At 42.3% G+C, this 19265-nt stretch overlaps 1 protein-coding gene across 13 annotated transcripts in view; it reads left to right on the top strand.

Annotated features, from left to right (window-relative positions):
• The window catches only part of FHAD1 (forkhead associated phosphopeptide binding domain 1), a 218672-nt gene that overhangs the window by 141249 nt on the left and 58158 nt on the right, over positions 1 to 19265 (top strand). For all 13 annotated transcript variants that reach the window (XR_008918130.1, XM_056825253.1, XM_056825258.1 and 10 more), the window contains 4 exons: positions 607 to 832; positions 13235 to 13304; positions 15777 to 15883; positions 18622 to 18781. Coding sequence is in view for 12 of the 13 variants with exons in the window: in XM_056825253.1 (XP_056681231.1) it covers positions 607 to 832; positions 13235 to 13304; positions 15777 to 15883; positions 18622 to 18781 (563 nt within the window). In the remaining variant the exon portion in view is untranslated. The remainder of the gene's footprint in view (positions 1 to 606; positions 833 to 13234; positions 13305 to 15776; positions 15884 to 18621; positions 18782 to 19265) is intronic.

Below are 19265 nucleotides of genomic sequence, written 5' to 3'. Positions count from 1 at the left end.
TTCTTTTCTTTTTTTTTTTAACTCTTTCAGTCTTAGAATTGATTCCAAAGCAGAAGAGCAGTAAGGGCTAGGCAATGGGGGTTAAGTGACTTTCCCAAGGTCACACAGCTAGGAAATTCCAAGCAGAAGAGCAGTAAGGGCTAGGCAATGGGGGTTAAGTGACTTTCCCAAGGTCACACAGCTAGGAAGTATCTGAGGCCAGATTTGAACCCAAGATCTCCCATCTCTAGGTCTGGTGCTCTATCCACTGAGCAACCCAGCTTCCCCACTCTCATTTTAGAAAAACAAAAACCCTTACCTTCTGTCTTTGAATCAATACTGCATTTTGGTTCCAAGGCAGAAGCAGTAAATGCTAGGCAAAGGGGGTTAAGTGGCTTGACCAGGGTCACACAGCTAGGAAGTGTCTGAGGCCACATTTGAACCCAGGACTTCCCATCTCTAGACCTGGCTCTCAATTCCCTGAATCACTTAGCTGCTTCCCCCAACCCTCAATTTTTTTATAGATGGATACCAAGGCCTGGGGAGGTAAGTGACTTGCCAGAAGTCACCCAGAGAATGAGAGATGTCTTTCCATTGACCACCATCTTTATCTCCGTCCCTCCCTAGATTCTTTTGGGGGAACAAATTTTGGAGCAGCAGGAGACCCTCAAGATTGTGCAGGAGAACAACAACCTTCAGAAAAGAAGCCTGGAGATAGAAATCATTCAGTACAAAGAACAGGTCCGCCAGCACTCTCAGACCATCGTTACTTTGGAAGAGAGGCTACAGAAAGTGAACCAGCAAAATAAGGACATCGAACAGAAGATTTTCAGCCTCAAGGAAAATATACCAGGTAAGCTGGTGTCTTCAACAGAGCAGACTTTTATGAAGCACCTACTGTGCACCCAGGCACCCAGCCTGGAGTTGGGAAGACCAGAGTTCAAATCCAGCTTCAGACACTTCTAAGCTGTGTGACCCTGAGCAAGTCACTTACCCTCTATCTGCCTCAGTTGTCTTATCTGTAAAATGAGAAGAGCAATAGCACCTACCTCCTAGGGTTGTGCTGAGGATCAAAGGAGATGATATTTGTATAAGTGCTCACTTAGCATATTGCCTAGTACATAGTAGGTACTATGTAAATACCAACTATTATTATTTTATAAAAATGAAAAAGTGTACAGTTCTTGTTCTCCCAGAACCAAGGGGCTGCTGCTGCTCTGAATCTAAGTGCACAGAGATACAGGAGCTAAGGGAGAGTGTCATTGGGCAGCTGGGAGGGAGGAAGTGGGGGGGGGGGACTACTAGAGAAAGATCTAGGCAGTGTACTCTAGGAAAGTGCAAAACATTTGCTAGGTGGTTGGAATGCTGGAAAGCTTCAGGGCAAGGCTAGCCTCTCAGGTGGGCCCGGAAGGCAGGGAAGGATTTCAGGCAGTAAAGACGAAAAGGGAGCCTTCCTTTGGGAAGCTTAGGGAATGGCCAATGGTCTCCTCTGCTGCCGTTTGTGAAGGGGAGGAGAGAAGGGAAATGGCCCTAATGCTCAGGCTGCTTTTGTACAGCAGCTGCTAAAACAGAGAAGACCCAGGATGGGACATGGGGGCAGCTGGGCGGCTCAGTGGAAAGAGAGCCAGACCTGGAGACAGAATGTGACCTCAGACCTCAGACACTTCCAAATGTGTGATGCTGGGCAAGTCCCTTAGTCCCAATTGCCTAGCCCTTACTACTCCTCTGCCTGGTATTGGTTCTAAGATACAAGGTGATGGGGAGGGTGGGGAGAGACAGAGAGAGAGACAGAAACAGAGACACAAAGAGAGAGAGACAGAGAAGAAGAGGGAGAAAGAGAGAAAGGGAGGGAAAGAGTGAGGGAGAGAAAGAGGGAGGAAGAGAGGGAGAGAGAGATAGAGAGGAGAGGGAGAAAAAGAGAAAGGGGGAGGGGGAGAGAAAGTGAGGGAGAGAAAGAGGGAGAAAAGAGAGAAAGAGAAAGGGGAGAGAGGGAGAGAGACAGAGAGAGAGGGAGAAAGAGAAAGGGAAGGAAAGAGTGAGGGAGAGAAAGAGAGGGAGAGAAGGAGGGAGAGAGAGAGAGGAGAGGGAGAAAAAGAGAAAGGGAGGGAGAGAGAGAGTAAGTGAGGGAGAGAAAGAGGGAGAAAAGAAAGAAAGAGAAAGGGAGGGGGAGAGAGGGAGAGAGAGACAGAGAGAGAGGGAGAAAGAGAAAGGGAGGGAAAGAATGAGAGAGAGAAAGAGAGGGAGAGAAAGAGGGAGGGAGAGAGAGAGGAGAGGGAGAAAAAGAGAAAGGGAGGGAGAGAGAGGGGGAGAGAGAGTAAGTGAGGGAGAGAAAGAGGGAGGAAAAGAGAGAAAGAGAAAGGGGAAGAGAGGGAGAGAGACAGAGAGAGAGGGAAAAAGAGAGAAAGGGAGGGAAAGAGAGAGGGGGAGAGAGAAAGAAGGAGGAAGAAAGGGAGAGAGAGAGAGAGAGAGAGAGAGAGAGAGAGAGAGAGAGAGAGAGAGAGAGAGTGAGTATGAAAGGATGAAACAAGACTGGACAGGTAGATTGGAGCCAGATTGGGCAGGTCCTTAAAAGCCAGGCTGTGACACTGGTATTTTTCCTACACCCCATGAACAGGACACCTCTGAAGGGTTTTGAGCCAGTAAGTACCATGATTAAGACACATGCCTTAGAAAAACATGGTCAGCCCTGTAGAGGAGAGTTTGGTGAAGGGAGAGCTGGGGGGGGGGGGGGGTGGAAGAAGACTGATTAGGAGGCCCTGAAAATAGCCGGGGTTAGAGATCAGAAAAGCCTGAACTACAATGGTGGCCATTCTAAGTAGAATAAATGAGGTGGGTGAAGGAAGGACTACTGAAATAGAAGCACAGGAATTAGCAACTGAGTGGTATGGGATGGGGCCGTAGAAGATGGGGAAGAAGAGTCAAAGATGATTCCATGGCTTTTAGCCTCATTTATAGCCCTTCAGCCTTCAGCAGAGATAAGCCAGTTTGAAGAAGGGGAAGGACTGAAAGGTCTTGTTGGGTGCATGTTGATTTTGAGGTGTTTGGGGGGCATCAAGAAGAAGGTATCTGGGAGGCACTTGGCAAGTCAGGACCTTAATTCAGGAACTAGATGTATGTATTGACATTCACCAGCATGGGGATGATAATTGGACTAACAAGACCTGATGAGAACTACAGGTATATAAAAGAGGGCCCAAGACAGAGCTTTGAAAGACACCTTATTATGTGGCAGAAAATGATTGGATCTTAGACCTAGAACTGGAAGGGACCCCGGAGGCCATTGATTGCAGTCCCTTCATTTCACAGAGGAGGAAACTGAGGCCCAGTGACATGAAATAATGTGCCTAAGGTCACCTAGGTAGTAAGGAATCCAGCAAAGGAAACAAGAAAGAGCAGTTAAAAAGATCATAGAAAACCAGGCGACAATGGCATCATGGAAGTCAAGGGAAGAGACCAGTATCAGAGAGGTGGGGATAGCGGACAGTGTCCAAAGCATGAGAAAGGTCAAGAAGGATGAGGACTGAGAAGGAGTCTAGAAATCCCTGCTAAAGCTGGTGAAACTTGGACCAGGAAATGAAGGCCATAGAATGAGGTCCTAAATGAGAAGGGCCAGTCTGAAGCTCGGGGGAGAAATGCACAGGGAATTAAAAGGAAACCAGAAAGATGGTCATTCTGTTCATGCTGCTCCTTTCATGCTCACTGATCAGAAACAAACCAATGTGCTGTTTTTTCCCCTGAAGGAGACCTTCCTTGTGGTCCCAGTTGTGCTCCAGCGACACAACAATCTTAGGAGCTCTTTGTCACCACAAGTTAAGAAGAAAAGTATCCCTAATGATTCAGGACATCTTTTGTGCAGACTCAGAGAGCCAGAGAATAGACACAGGATGAGAAAGCACTTGGGATGCTTGGGGCAACAGCATCAACTGGAATTATCTTTTCTGGAAAACACTCTGAACCCAGAGGCTTTTCTCTGCCACTGGTTTGCAATTGTGGCAAATGGATGTTCAGAAACCAGCTGGATTTCATCCCCCTCTTGAAAAAAGGCAAGAAGAAAGAAGAAACTATGGCTCAGGAAAGAATTCGTAACCGAAGAAGGGTTAGAGGTGATCATGAAAAAGAAGGTGGATAATTTTGACTATATGCAATGTTTTTAAGAGAAAAGAAAGCTTTGCACAAACAAAATCAATGCAGCAAGGACCAGAAGGGCAAGTGTCAACTGAGGGGAATAGTTGCATCCAATTATCTGATAAAAGTTCACTTTCTAAATATTTAGGAAATATGTGCGAGATATCAAGAGCCATCTTCTTGGTCAAAGTGGTCAAAGGATACAGAATTTTTTCAAAAGAATTGAAGGTTATCAACAACTGCTTGAAAATTTGTTCTAAAACATTATTTATAAAAATGCAAATTAAAACATCACCTCAGTCACACTCAGAAAATTGGCACAAATGGCAAAAGACCAAAATGGTCCATGTTGAAAAGACAAAGCACGTTTTTGGAGCCATGAATTTGTCCAATTGTTCTAGAAAATTAATTTAGAATTAAATGAAAAAAGTGACTAAATTGTTCATATCCTTTGATCCAAAGAAATCCCACGAATATCATATATACTCCAAGGACATCACAGATAGACAGTCTTCTCCACTTTTTGTAAGAGAAAAAAAAACCCTTTAAACAAAGTGGGTTTGGGGGCTGCTGGGTAGCTCAGTGGATTGAGAGCCAGACGTAGAGATGGAAGGTCCTAGATTCAAATTTGGCCTCAGACACTTCCTAGCTGTATGACCCTGGGCAAGTCACTTAACCCCCATTGTCTAGCCCTTATCACTCTTCTGCGTTGGAGCCAATACACAGTATTGATTCCAAGATGGAAGGTGAGGGTTAAAAAAAAAAGTGGGTGCCCATTGATTGGGAAGTGACTGAACAAACTATGGTGTATAATGGCCATAACAAATAAAGAAACAGAGGAAGATTTGTATAAATGGATGTGAAGCAAAATAAGCAGAACCAGGAGCCCATTTACAACTCCAATCATGTAAACAGATCATTGAAATGAAACCAAACTCAGGTAATTGTAATACTAACCAATCTTGTTGCTAGAAGGGAAATTTGGAAACACACCACTGTCCTTTTGGTATCAAGGGATAGCAAACTAAGACTGTGTTGGTTTTGCTTAACTCTTTTTCTTTGTTGCAAGAGAAGACTCCCTGAACTGGTGAGAGATTTCCAGAAATGTCTATAATGTTAAAAAAAAAAAGTCAATAAAATAATCGTCATTATTTAAGAAATAATAAAAAATTTAAAAACAAGAAGGAGAGAATCCTGAATTTGGAGAATGCCAAATGTGCCTGGTGTTCATGAAGGACATGCAAGTCTCATCTTAAGGCAGTGATCCCTAGAAATAATTGGGGGCAGAATCTGAGTGCGAGGACCCTGGGATTAAGTTTGTCTTTCACCAGTATTCAGCTGTTGAACTAAATAGGGCTTAGCATATAATTGAATATTTTTTCCACTGTGGTGATTAGTAAGGACATATCAAGTTAGACAGCATTCATTAAGCACCTACCATATACTAAGCACTTTGCTAAGCACCAGGAAATGTGGTTTAAATTGTGGAAGATCACCGGCTTCCAAGTCCAAGGGTCTTGGTTGAAATTCCAGTTCTGCCATTGAGACGTGGACAAGTCATTTCTCTTCCCTGGGCTTTAAGATTCCCTATCTGTAAAATAAATCCTGTTCTTTGCATTGACCTCATAGGAGGATAATATGAATAAAGTACTTTGTAAATATTAAACATTCTAGAAATGGAAGAACTATCATGCCCATAAAGAACAGTGTGGAAACTAGGAAGACCTGGGTTCGAGTCCTACCTCTCCTACATATTGATTGAATGTTACTTTAACTGGAGGTAGCCTAGTGGTGCAGAGTACTGGGTCTCAAGTCGGGAAGATCTGAGTTCAAATCTAGCCTCAGATATTTACTGTGTCAGCTTTGTTTTCCTCATTTGTAAATCGGGGATAATAATAGCACCAGGTTGTTATGAGGATCAAAGGAGATAATATTTGTAAAGTACTTAGCACAGTGCCTGGTACATAGTAGGTGCTATATAAATACTGACTATAATAATATTATTGGCAATTCTTCAAAACTCTTGGGTGCTGAGATGGTGCCAACCTTTACTGTGAGAGGGAATTTCCTCCCTAGGACATTTCCAGTATCCCTGAAATCATAGCTAAAGTCTTTATCCTATTCGTGCCCATGATTGGTTTTTGTCTGTTTGACTTTGTATCCTGGTGCCTGGCAGGATGCCCTCACCTAGGAAGGACTTCATAAATGTGCCTCGAGTGCTTGTTTGCTTATTCATTTGATCACTTGACTAGAATACTGTTTGTAAAGCTTTGAAGGAGCATTTTTTCTTTTTTTCACAAATCTATAAAACATTACCCAAACCCCTTACGTCATAAAGCAAATTCACTGATGCCGTTTGTAACAGAAAGTGCTTAAAGCTCAGCTCTGATACTTCCTGCATAACCTTGGCCAAGTCACTTAAGAGGACTTTCTTGGCCTCAGCCTCCTCTTTGGTGACATGAGGACATTGAACCATGAGATCGCAATGTTCCCTCCCTCTGAGGTCCCTTCTAACACTAGAGCTATGGCTAATATACTGGATAAAGCACTGAGCCTAGAATCAGTAAGACTTGCATTCAAATCCTGCCTCAGTTTAGCTGAGTGGCCCTGGACAAGTCCCTAAATTTTGGTCTGCCTCAGTTTCCTTATCTGTAAAATGGAGCACTTACCTTCCAGGATTGTTGGGAGGATCAAATGAGATAAAATTTCAAGTGCTGAATAAATACTACCGTTATTTTCTTTCTCGCACATACTACTAAATAGAGCCAGAGGAAATCACGCAACCCTAGTAGAGTCCTCTGAAAATTTCTCTTATCTAATTTCAGAGGACCTCCACTGACGCAGTCATTCTATGCCTTAATTGTCTCTCTGTTGTATTTCCCACATGCGCTATTGAAAACATGCTCTTGTATCCAAAAGAGTCCCCTATTTCCCATACTCTCCTCCCCTGAGGACCCCACTCCACAGTTTTCAGAGAAAACAGAGGCTGTTAGCTGGGTGATCCTGGGCAAGTCACTTAACCCCCATTGCCTGACTCTTACCACTCTTCTGCCTTGGAGCCAATACATAGTATTGATTCTAAGATAGAAGGTAAGATTTAAAAAAAGAAAACAGAGGCCATTCACCATACCATCTCTCTTCTCTTCTGTTTCATACCGCAAATATCATCCCTTATCCTGTTTTCCTTTGCCCTTTCCTCTGATGAAGTGACCCTTCTCACTAAGGTCATGCCCATTACTTGTACCCTTAACTTTATCCCTTTATGTTTCCTCTAAGAGTTTGCTCTTCCAGTCATTCCCCTTCCTCTCTAATTACTCATATTTCCCTTTTCCTTTTCAACCCTTATCTTCCATTTTAGAATCAATATGTGTTACAAGCTAGGCAATGGGGGTGAAGTGACTTTTGCCCAGGGTCACACAGCTAGGAAGTGTTAGAGATCAGATTTGAACCCAGTACCTCCTATCTCTGGGCTTGGCTCTCAAGCTGCCCCCAATCTTAACCACAATATCATCCTGCACTTCTCAGTTTCCTTAACCCCTCATTTCCATATCAGTTGCCAAATCTTGCTTTTTCTACCTTTATGATATCGCTCCTGTCCAATCTCTTCTGTCCCTCCCACTGCTACCATCTTTATTTAGGCCCTCATCATCACTCGTCTACATTAGCAAGAGCTTCCTAATTTGACTCAGTTCCCCAAGGCTCTCCCTGACAATTCCTCCTATACTACTGCTACCAATTCCCCTATTCAGTTGATTCTAGCAGTTTCCCTTTGCCTCTGGATAAAATCTAAGTTCTGCTTGGCTTTTGCAGCCCTCCATAATCTGGCCCCAACTCAAATGACTAGATTTAATGGACGTTACTCATCCTGCTGCCCTCTGACATGATGTTCCTTCTCCCACCTCCCTACCTTTCCACTGGCTGTACTCCTTGCTTGGCATTCCCTCCCTTCTTATTTCAGCTTCAGTCTCTCTTTTCCTTTAAAATACAGCTCTTGAGGGGGCAGCTGGGTAGCTCAATGGATTGAGAGCCAGACCTGGAGACAGGAGGTCCTGGGTTCAAATGTGGCCTCAGACACTTTCCAGCTATGTGACCCTGGGCAAGTCACTTGACCCCCATTGCCTAGCCCTTACCACTCTTCTGCCTTGGAAATAATATTGATTCCAAGATGGAAGGTAAGGGTTTAAAAAAAAAAGATGCAGCTCTTGTACCAGCAAATGTTCATGCCCTCCTTACCAAACTACTTTGTATTTGTCTACACTGTGTACATACCTTGTTATTCACTTTGTTTCTGCTGTGTATGTTTTTATACACCCTTGTTAGAATGTAAACTCCTTATGAGTAAGGATTGCTTCATTCATTGTACTGCCAGGCTCATAGTAGGCACTTAATAAACACTTGATTGATTAATTGGTTGGTTGGCTGATTGGCTGATTTCCATTGCCTTCTTCTCTGCTATCTAAAAACATGTCCTTCACGTCCAGGTCTCCCTGATCCTTAAAATAAAAACAAAAATCTTCATTTAGCCATAGAATTCCCTCAAACTATTATCTTATTTCTCTCCTTTCCCCAGCCAAATTCCTAGAAAATAAGAATAAGAGGTAGCATTTGTAGAGTGCTTTAAGTATACAAAGTGCTTCACATGTGATATCTTATTAAAAGCCATGGGCACCACCGCAGCTGGGTGGCTCAGTGGATTGAGAGTCAGGACTAGAGACAGGAGGTCCTGGGTTCAAATCTACCCTCAGACACTTCCTAGCTGGGTGACCCTGGGCAAGTCACTTAACCAATTGCCTAGCCCTTACCACTCTTCTGCCTTGGAATCAATACACAGTATTGATTTTAAGGTGGAAGGTGAAGGGTTTTTTTTTAATCCATGGGCATTCACTGCCTCCATTTCCTGTCATCTCATTAATTTCACAGTCTTCAATCCATCTTCAAATATCAGCATTCAATGAAAACGAATCTTTCCAAAATTACTACTGATTTCTTAATTGCCGTTTGGAATGGCTTTCTTCTCAGTCTTCCTTCTTTTCTCTTTCTGAAGCATCTGAACTGTGGACCAGCCTCTTGCCCGGAATGCTTTCTCCTCTCTGAGTTTTTGTGACTCCTGGTTCTTCTCCTCCCTGTCCAGTTGTTCCTTCTCCATCTTCTTTGCTAGATGACTGCCCATTCATTCCCCTTAACCATGGGTCTAACCTGGAGCTCTGCCCCAAGTGGTCATTCCTCTTTTTCCTATTTCTTCTTCCCATGGACTTGATTGTCCTCTCAGTGTAGTAGATGCCTCCATCTATTAATAGCAATCAGCTCTAACCTCCCTCTTCCAGAACCCAGCTGCCTTACGGCTCCCCATCCAGGTTCTAAGGATACCCTTGAAGGGTCGGGGAGTCATTCTCTAATACTATTGGCTTGAGTTCCCATTCTGATATCTTCCTCCCACTGTTAGCCATCAGTGATTAATTAACACTCCAGTTCCATTTAATCAATTAACGTTGATTCACTTTTTGGGAAGAGATATTTATTTAGAATATACAGCAATAACAGAAGCACAAATATTCCACCACCCACCACCCGAGTACCTGGGGAATGCATTCTCTCCCATACTCACTCAGGGTCCGGGAAGACAGTTTCTACATAACACTAGTTCCTTCTTACTCCACCCCAAGCTTATATCTAAATATGGTATCAGTGCTGGGGAAGTCCCTATCTTACCTACTGATGAGCTGTGCCCCAAAGGCTCTTTCTTGTTCCCCAGGCTATTGATGCTGGACTAGCTCAAAACACAGCCTGGTGTCCATTCCTGGACTTTTTTCTATCTCTTTCACCTGAAACAAAAGACCAAACTCTGAGATCCCCTTGTCCACCTTAGATGGGAAGGGTCCATGGCTTCTCTCTTTGCAGCATTATCTATTTTCTCACCAGAGTATTGCCAGAAAGAAATTAAATCCGAGCAAGAGAAGAAAAAGGGGTTCTGGTCCACTAGTCCTTTTTGAATGTACCCCAAATTCTAGCTAGGAAACCACTCAGAAACACTCCATTTCACTACGCTGAAACCAGTTACGGAAGATACACACACACTCCAAAGTCCACCTGGGGATTACATTAGCCAAGCATTCTGTACATACTCATAAGGTCCAGCCCCATTGGCCAATCCTCCATTACATATATGCTTTCCCCTGAAATCCAATCTCTTCCCATTGAATGCTGCCAGCTGGATGTCCCATAGATATCTCAGTTCAGCATGTCCCAAACAGCCCATTATATTTCCCCTAAATCTTCTCTTCTTCTATACTTCCCTATTTTGTTTGAGGTTGTAGCATACCACACAGCAGCTACACTCTAGTAAACCATCTTGGCAGATGGGCTAAATTGAACTAAGGGTAACCAATAAGCCACAAACCCATTCATGATTTAGGGGGCTGCCTACCCCCAAACATGTGAAGACTTCCCCTAGCAGAATGGATGGATGAGAACAATTTGTTCCAATGGCCATGAAAGCAGTTGAGGAAGGTATTGTAGAGTGCTTAAAGCTGGCGAAACATCAAAGATGCATCCTGGGCCATCACCAATCTCCTGACTTTTGTCTTGCCCCTGAACGTGGATGACTCCAGAAGAAAGAGTGAAGCTCTTGACTTGGTACAACTTGCCTCACTTAAAACCAATTCATGAAGAAGGCAAGAGATCACCCATTATGGTATTGGTCCACTTCAAAAACAGAAGACAACAATAATTTTGTTTGATGACCTCACCAACCTCTCCATCACTCAGGTTTGCAATTTTGTATGCATCTCCCAACTCCTCACACTCCCTCACTTCCCACATCCAATTGGTTGCCAAATCTTGCCATCTTCTCTCATATCTGACCCTCCTCTCTACCCACACAGCCACAAATTTAGGCTACTAGGGATTAGTGCAACCCCTTATCACTTCTCACCTGGACTATTGGAATCACCGCCTAATTTTCCTGATTTCCTGCTTCCATTCTATAATCCATTCCATACACAGCTACCAAAGTGCTCTTCCTAAAACCCAGCTCTGACCATGTTATTTTACAGCTCAAAAAGTTCCAAGGATTCTTTGTTACTTCTCAGACAAATAGTTCCACTTAGTATGTAAAGCAAAGCTCTTCACACTAACTCCAACCTACCTTTTCTGGTTTATTATACATTATTCCCCTCTAAACACTGCATTCTAGTCAAATTGGCATATTTGCTATTCCTCCCTCACAACATTCCATCTCTCATCCCTGCCTGTGCCTTTGTAGACATCATCCCCTATGCTAGGAATATATTCCCTCCTCAGTGTAGGACAGTGGAAAGAGCTCTGGAGTCAAAGGTCCTAAGTTTAATTACCACCTCTGATGCCAGCTCCAAACCATCCAGTTTCCATCTATTCCAACCTTCCTCCCCATGAGAAACTTAGATTCCATCTGGTGAGTATTATTGGTGAGTTGTTTGTTTGTTTTTTCCCCTCACATGGAACCTCCCTTTGTGGTTGCCAGTTCTAAACCAAGCCTTTGTAGTTTGTAAACTTAAATCTCTCTTCTTTGCTCCCCTTTTTTGTGTTGCTTCCCACAGAAGATTTTAAGTTTCTTAAGGGTTAGGATTTTCTTTTTGCTTGCTTGTATTTGAACCCCTAGCATTTACTGCAGTGTCTAGGACAAAGTAAATATTTAATAATTGCTATATTATCTATCTACGTATCTATTTATATATCTATCTATTACTGTGTGAACTTGGGCAAGTGACTAAACCTCCATGAACATAGGTAAAATGAGGAGATTGGAAAAGATGACTTCTAAGGTCTTGACCAGGATCTAGACCTCTATTATCTCCATCTCTTCATAATTAATTTACCAAAGTATACACAACGCCTCCATAGATTCAATTGCAGAATCCTCCCTAAAGAAATGAATCATTTAAATAGTTGAAGGAAAGAGTCAGTGCTCATGACTGGACCATGCCAATATAATAAAAATGACTATGCTGTCAAAGTTAATTTAAAGTTTTAAAACTATATTAATAAAAATATCAAAACAATGGGTTCTAGAACTCAACAGGACAATAAAATTCATCTAGAGGAATAAAAGATCTAAAATATTGAAAGAAAATAAATAGGGTATAAGGGGAGATAGCTCTTCTAGACTACAAACTAAATTATAAAGCAGAAGTCATCAAAACAATTTGGTACTGGTTAAAAACAAAGAGACAGATCACTAGAACAAACTAGACAGGGAGAATCAGAAACAATGGTACTGAATGACCTAGTGTTCCATAAATGAATACATAAATAATTTGGGAAAGAACTCTTAATTTTATTAAAATATCCATACCCTTTGACCCAGAAAATTCTACTGCTAGGCTAATACTCTAAGGAGTTCATTGAGAAGGAAAAAAGTCCCCTTATATATGAAATTATTTATTGCAGCTGCTTTCATGATAGCAAAGAATTGGAGCCAGAGCAAGATATTATCTTCCTTCCAATATGGCAGCCCATACTTAGCCCCACCTACAACATGAACAAAGGTGATAGCTTCCAGGTATAGGGAGGCAATCTTCTCTCTTTTCTCTTCACTGATTATAGCATGTCTTGAGAATTGTGATTGGTTCTAGGCACCACACCTTATTTGAGGAAGGATACTAGGATTGCCCAGAGAAGAGTAAACATACAGGTAAACTGGATACCATACCCTGAAAAGAAGAGTTGAAGGCATTGGGATAATTTAACCCAGGGAAGAAATGGTTCTGGGTGGGAAAAGAGGAATGAATGATGGCTGTCCTTAAATATTTGAAGGATTGTCAGGTGGATGAGGGTCAGGTGGATGAGGGATTAGATTTGCTCTGACTTGTTCACAGGGAAGAACCAGGAACATAGGACCAAAATTATAGAGAAGCATAATATTTAGGCTCAATGTAAAGATAACCTCCTACAAATTACATCTATCCAAAAGACAATTGAGTCACTTCAGGACAGAGTCATCCAGCAAAAGCTGAATGACCAATTATCAGAGATATTACTTATAAAGAGTCTAATTGTTTCTCTGGGTTAGCCTAGGCAACCTGAAGTGTATCTTCCAATTCTTTGACTCCATGATTTGTATGACAATTAAAATTACTGTGCATTTCTTTAATAGTTCCAAAGGAAAGAAAGAAAGATGGCTTACTAAAGAATCTTACCACTGGAAGATCCTATGATCACCTAATGTAAGTTTCCTCAAGAGTGTTATACTTTTTTTTTGTTTTGTTTTCTCATGCCCCCATTCTGGAATATAGAACTCCATGAGAAGATTTACTAGCTTGTGAGAAATAAGCCAAGTTTCAGATTACTAAATGTTTCACGTGGTGAGCCTTTCTTGAATTCTGGTCCACTAAATTGAATTCCAGTCAATTAAACAGTTAAGTACCCGCACTATAGCAATGAAGCACCATGTTCCATTATAATGACACAAATGCGAAGTCAGATACAGTCCCTACTCTCAAGGAGAGCATGCACTAAGAGAAGAAATAAACAGGATGAGGTGGTCACCTCACACCAGGAGGCAGCATTCTAGTTAGGAAAATTCCCAGGACACAATGGAGAAAACTCAGTAACACCATCAGAAAAGCATGGATAAGCACTCAAGATAACATCAGGATAAATCACAGGGACATGGAGGGAGTTGGATTTTGAATCAAAGGACCTAGATTTTAGTACAAGCCTTCTTCCTTACCACTTATGTAACCTTGAACAGATTGGCATCCCCTTTCCCAGGATCCCAATTTCCCCCTCTGTCAAATAAGTAATAGGGGCCAAATTATCCCTAAAAACCCTTCCAGCTCTGATATTGTATTCTAAAATCCACATCTGATTCTAAGCTCCCTCCCAGGTCTGACATTCTGTGTTCTAAGCTCTCTCCCAGCTCTGACATTCTGTGTTCCAAGGTCTCTCCCAGCTCTGACATTCTCTGTTCCAAGCTCTCTCCCAGCTCTGACATTCTCTGTTCTAAGGTCCCTCCCAGTTCTGATATTCTGTGTTCTAAGCTCTCTCCCAGCTCTGACATTCTGTGTTCCAAGGTCTCTCCCAGCTCTGACATTCTCTGTTCTAAGGTATCTCCCAACTCTGACATTCCCTGTTTTTAGGGTCCTTCCAGCTCTGACATTCTGTATTCCAAGGTCTCTCCCAGCTCTGACATTCTCTGTTCTAAGCTCTCTCCCAGCTCTGACATTCTCTGTTCTAAGGTCCCTCCCAGTTCTGATATTCTGTGTTCTAAGCTCTCTCCCAGCTCTGACATTCTGTGTTCCAAGGTCTCTCCCAGCTCTGACATTCTCTGTTCTAAGGTATCTCCCAAATCTGACATTCCCTGTTGTAAGGGTCCTTCCAGCTCTGACATTCTGGGTTCTAAGGTATCTCCCAACTCTGACATTCCCTGTTTTAAGGGTCCTTCCAGCTCTGACATTCTGGGTTCTAAGGTCTCTCCCAGCTCTGACATTCTCTGTTCCAATGTCTCTCCCAGCTCTGACTTTCTCTGTTCTAAGGTCTCTCCCAGCTCTGACATTCTCTGTTCTAAGATCTCTCCCAGCTCTGACTTTCTCTGTTCTAAGGGCTCTCCCAGCTCTGACATTCTCTGTTCTAAGCTTCCCCCCAGCTCTGATATTGCATGTTCTAAGCTTCCTCCCAGCTCTGACATTCTCTGTTCTAAAGAGTTTTTGGGGTGTAAAATGCTATGACCCTATCCTGAGAGAGCCTATAGCACAAGAAGAGATGTAGTTTGGATTGAGAAGTTGAAAAAAGTTAAAGGCCCTTTGACATCAGCTGGTCTTGTTTGGTTGACTTTAATACCAAATTCCAGGTACTAAATAGAAAGATAAATCCCTGGCTTTAGGTGGAGAGGTCCATTTCTTCAGTTAACCCACGTTTTCCCATTCACCTTACTCAGGGCCCAGCCTTTTCATTTTGCAGAATCACAAGAATCATTTCTCAGCCCAAATCACCACTAAAGACAATCAGTTCAAATCATTAAAGCACCACAGTAGAGTTATCTCCTCCCACCTGTATGTGCAGCTGTGCAACAGACCTCAGCCCCAAGTTTACTGAAGTTTTAAGAATTAGGATCAATTGGTGTAAATTTAGACCTAGCTTTGGGCCTCAGTTTCCCCTGTTATAAAATGGTGGGATTATAGTAGATAGTCTCCAAGGCCCTCTAAATCTGGCATTCCAAATTCTGACTTGTCTCTCAGCTCTGGCATCTGACATTCTATGGCCATTCCAATTCTAAGATTGTTTACAACTCTAATATTTCATATTCTAGGGCCCCTCACAGCTCTGACAGTCTGTGTCCTAAGTTGCTCCCTAGATCTGATATTCTATATTCTAATTTCCTTCCAGTCTTTAACATTTTGTGTTCCCGGATTTCTTCTGGCTCTGACATGCTCTGTTCTAAGAGCCCTTTTGTTCCCTGAGGGCTTTGTTTTCTATTCCAATGATTACCAATTTTCCCCAGTGTGGTAGCCTATAACTTGTTCTCTTTAATAAAAATGCACACATAGCCCAGAAAGATTTTATTGAGCTTTTAAAAAACCTAACCAAGCTGAGAGTGTAAAGTCATTGTAGGGGCCCCAACCTTGCCTTGTGACAGATCCTTTTCTTAGGAAACCACATGGACCTGGATCTGATAGAACTGCTTCTCTTGGTTTCAGGGAAGAATTCATGGTTGCCCAGAAACAGCTCCTCTCCCAACATGAGCTCATCATCGCTCTGAAAACAGACCTTAACAGAGGCCAAGCCAAGATGACTGACCTAAAAGGTACGTCCACAGTGTGGCATTCAGCTGGAGATCCCAAGATGCCATAAGGAAAAAGAAAGGTAAAGCAGCTTTGTGTCTGAAAATTCTGAAGCTTCAAGTCATGGGTGAAAGGCTTTCTTTTCTGTATTTTATCACTTTTGCCGAGGATTTACCAAACACAGGTTTATATATAGTTTTCTGACTGAGACAGAGGGACCTAGGGGGAAACCCTCCGCCGTGAATGTTGCCGCTTTATCAACAGCCATACTACAGATGTTTGCCAGGACTCCTGGAGGAAGTGTCTCATTAGAGATCATTGATGATACTTTGTTTCCCCTCTCTGGGCCTCAGTTTCCTCATATGTAAAATATGAGAGGCCTTTGAGACCTCTGTTCCAAGGACCCTCCCAGGCCTAACATTTTCTATTTTCCCTTCTATGTTCAAAGAGCCCTCTCTGCTCTGATATTCTCTGTTCTGAGCTCTTCCAGATCTGATATTCTCTGTTCTGAGCTCTCCCAGATCCAATATTCTCTGTTCTAAGCTCTCTCAGCTCTGACATTCTCTGTTCTAAGCTTTCTCATCTCTGATATTCTGTGTTCCAAGCTCTCCCAGCTCTGACATTCTCTATTCTAAGCCCCTTTCAGCTCTGATATTTTGTGTTCTAAGCTCTCTTCCATCTCTGACATTCTCTGTTCTAAGCTCTCCCAGCTATGATATTCTCTGTTCTAAGCTCTCTCCCAGCTCTGACATTCTCTGTTCTAAGGTCTCTCCCAGCTCTGACATTCTCTGTTCTAAGGTCTCTCCCAGCTCTGACATTCTCTGTTCTAAGCTCTCTCACCTCTGATATTTTGTTCCAAGCTCTCCCAGCTCTGATATTCTCTGTGCTAAGTCTGCTTCCAGCTCTGACATTCTCTATTCTAAGCCCCTTTCAGCTCTGATATTTTGTGTTCTAAGCTCTCTTCCATCTCTGACATTCTCTGTTCTAAGCTCTCCCAGCTCTGATATTCTGTTCTAAGCTCTCTCCCAGGTCTGAAATTCTCTGTTCTAACTCCCAGCACTGAGAGTCTCTGTTCTAAGCTCTCTCCCAGCTCTGGCATTCTCTGTTCTAAGGTCTCTCCCAGCTCTGACATTCTCTGTTCTAAGCTCTCCCAGCTATGATATTCTCTGTTCTAAGCTCTTTCCGCTCTGACATTCTCTGTTCTAAGCTCTCCCAGCTCCGATATTCTGTTCTAAGCTCTCTCAGCTCTAACATTCTCTGTTCTAAGCTCTTCCAGCTCTGATATTTTGTGTTCTAAGCTCTCTTCCATCTCTGACATTCTCTGTTTTAAGCTCTCTCCCAGCTCTGACATTCTGTGTTCTTTTTTTCCAATATTTCATTTTTCCCCAATTACCTGTAAAAACAATTTTGAACATCTTTTTGCGTGAGTTCCAATTTTCTTCCTCCTTCCCACCCTCCCAGGCTTACTCCCTCTGATCCCTCTTCTCTCCTTGAGACAGCAAGCAACCTGATAAAGATTTCACATGACATTCTGTGTTCTGTGGCCCTCCCAGCTCTGACATTCTGATCTTTCGAATTCCTCCTATGACAATTTCTATCCATCTTTAAATGCTACTGTTTCCTCCTGGGTATGGATTCTTGAAGAAAAATCTTGACTGGTTCTCATCTTACAGGAAAGTCAGGCTAGGTTCAAAGTAGCTCAGTAAATCATAGATCTTCAGATCTTAATGAAGTCCAGAAAGAAGTCTTGTGCCTAATCTGCACTGACCTTTGGACTTTAACCAAGTAAGCCATCCTCCTAGTTTGACTTTGTTTTAAGACCCAGCCTTTTTTCTTTTTCTTTTTCTTTTTTTTAGTGAAAATAGAGTTTGGGGATTTTTTTTCTGTTTATAAGCAGACAGAAGGTCCAATATTTGTACTTTGTGGTTAAAACGGTTCTTTAAGTTAGAAAATTGAGGGCAAATGAGGAGAAAAAGGAAGAACAGGACCTCCCATTTCTCTGCTAATGCCAAAGGTTCTAGATCAGGCCTTTCCCCCCTCCTCCTCTTTTTCCTCCATGCCCCACCTCTCCCAGATTCTCCCTCCATCTCTCCTTTTTTGCATTCATCTTCCTCCTCCATGCCTCTCATTCCCTTCTCTTCCATCTGTTTCTTCTCCTTAACCCTTCCCTATTTTTTCTCTTGCCCCTGGCAAAGTCAGAAAGCCCCATGGGCAGGAGTGAAGCACCTGTTAATGTTTAAGAGACTGTCATTGTTGATGGAAGGAGGAGATGCCCAATCATTGAGTTTTTCCCCCTAGCTTCAACTTTGATGATTTCAAGCATTCTCTGAGCTTCTGTCTCCTGACTCAGAGTTTACAGAAGTAAACTGCAGAAGCAGAGAATCTCCCAAATAATTTCTGGCTGCATTCACCCTATATGAGTGACTTTTCCTTTTGGTTATATGAAAGACAGCCAAATTTTCCAGAGAAGTCACTTAACCCTCCTAGGCCTCAGTTTTCTCCTTTATCAAAAGAAGAAGTGAGACTAAATGACCTCTGAGGACCTTTCCATTCCTATATCTGTGATTCTAGGGTCACGAAACCTCCTTGGGCCCCAATTTCCTCATCTTAAAAATAGGAGATTAGAGCAAGTGACTTTTGAGGTCTAGCTCTAGACATAGGATTTAGATATTTAGATATATAGGATATAGAATAATCTTTAGGATGGATCTTTCCCCCACCTTCTTCCAGCTCTCAGGCATGGGTCTTCCTGTCTTTTCAGCTGAGTATGATAAGAACCTGAAAACAGAGATCGAGCAGAATGTCATCCTGATTCAGCAACAGGAGAAGGAGATGATTGTGCTACAGGACAAGCTGGTCCAGATTTCCAATCTGGTGGAGAAGAAGAACAAAGAGATCGAAAGTTTAAAGGCTGCTCTAAAGTATGTGCCCTTAGAACTAATGGGGAAAAAATGTGAAGGAAGGTGACCTCTCAGTACCAGATCTTAAACTATACTATAAAGCAGTGATCATCAAAACAATCTGGTACTGGCTAAGAAATAGAAGGATGGATCAATGGAATAGATTAGGGTCAAATGGCCTCAGCAATCTAGTGTTCTATAAACCCAAAAACCCCAGCTTTTGAGACAAGAACCCACTATTTCACAAAAACTACTGGGAAAATTGGAAAATAATATGGCAAAAATTAGATTTAGATCAATATCTCATACCCTATACCAAGATAAATTCAAACTAGGTATACAACATAAATATAAAGGGTGATATAAATAAATTAGGTGAATGTAGACTAGTATTCCTGTCAGATCTATGGGGAAAGGAAGATCTTAAGACCAAGCACAAAATAGAGAACATTACAAAATGTAAAATGAATAATTTTGATTGTATTAAATTAAAAAGGTTGTATAC

This window comes from Monodelphis domestica, chromosome 4, assembly GCF_027887165.1.
Source record: "Monodelphis domestica isolate mMonDom1 chromosome 4, mMonDom1.pri, whole genome shotgun sequence".
Classification (NCBI taxonomy): Eukaryota; Metazoa; Chordata; class Mammalia; order Didelphimorphia; family Didelphidae; genus Monodelphis; species Monodelphis domestica.
The sequence above is the reverse complement of the archived record's forward strand: the minus strand, read 5'-3'. Positions and strand labels throughout refer to the sequence as shown.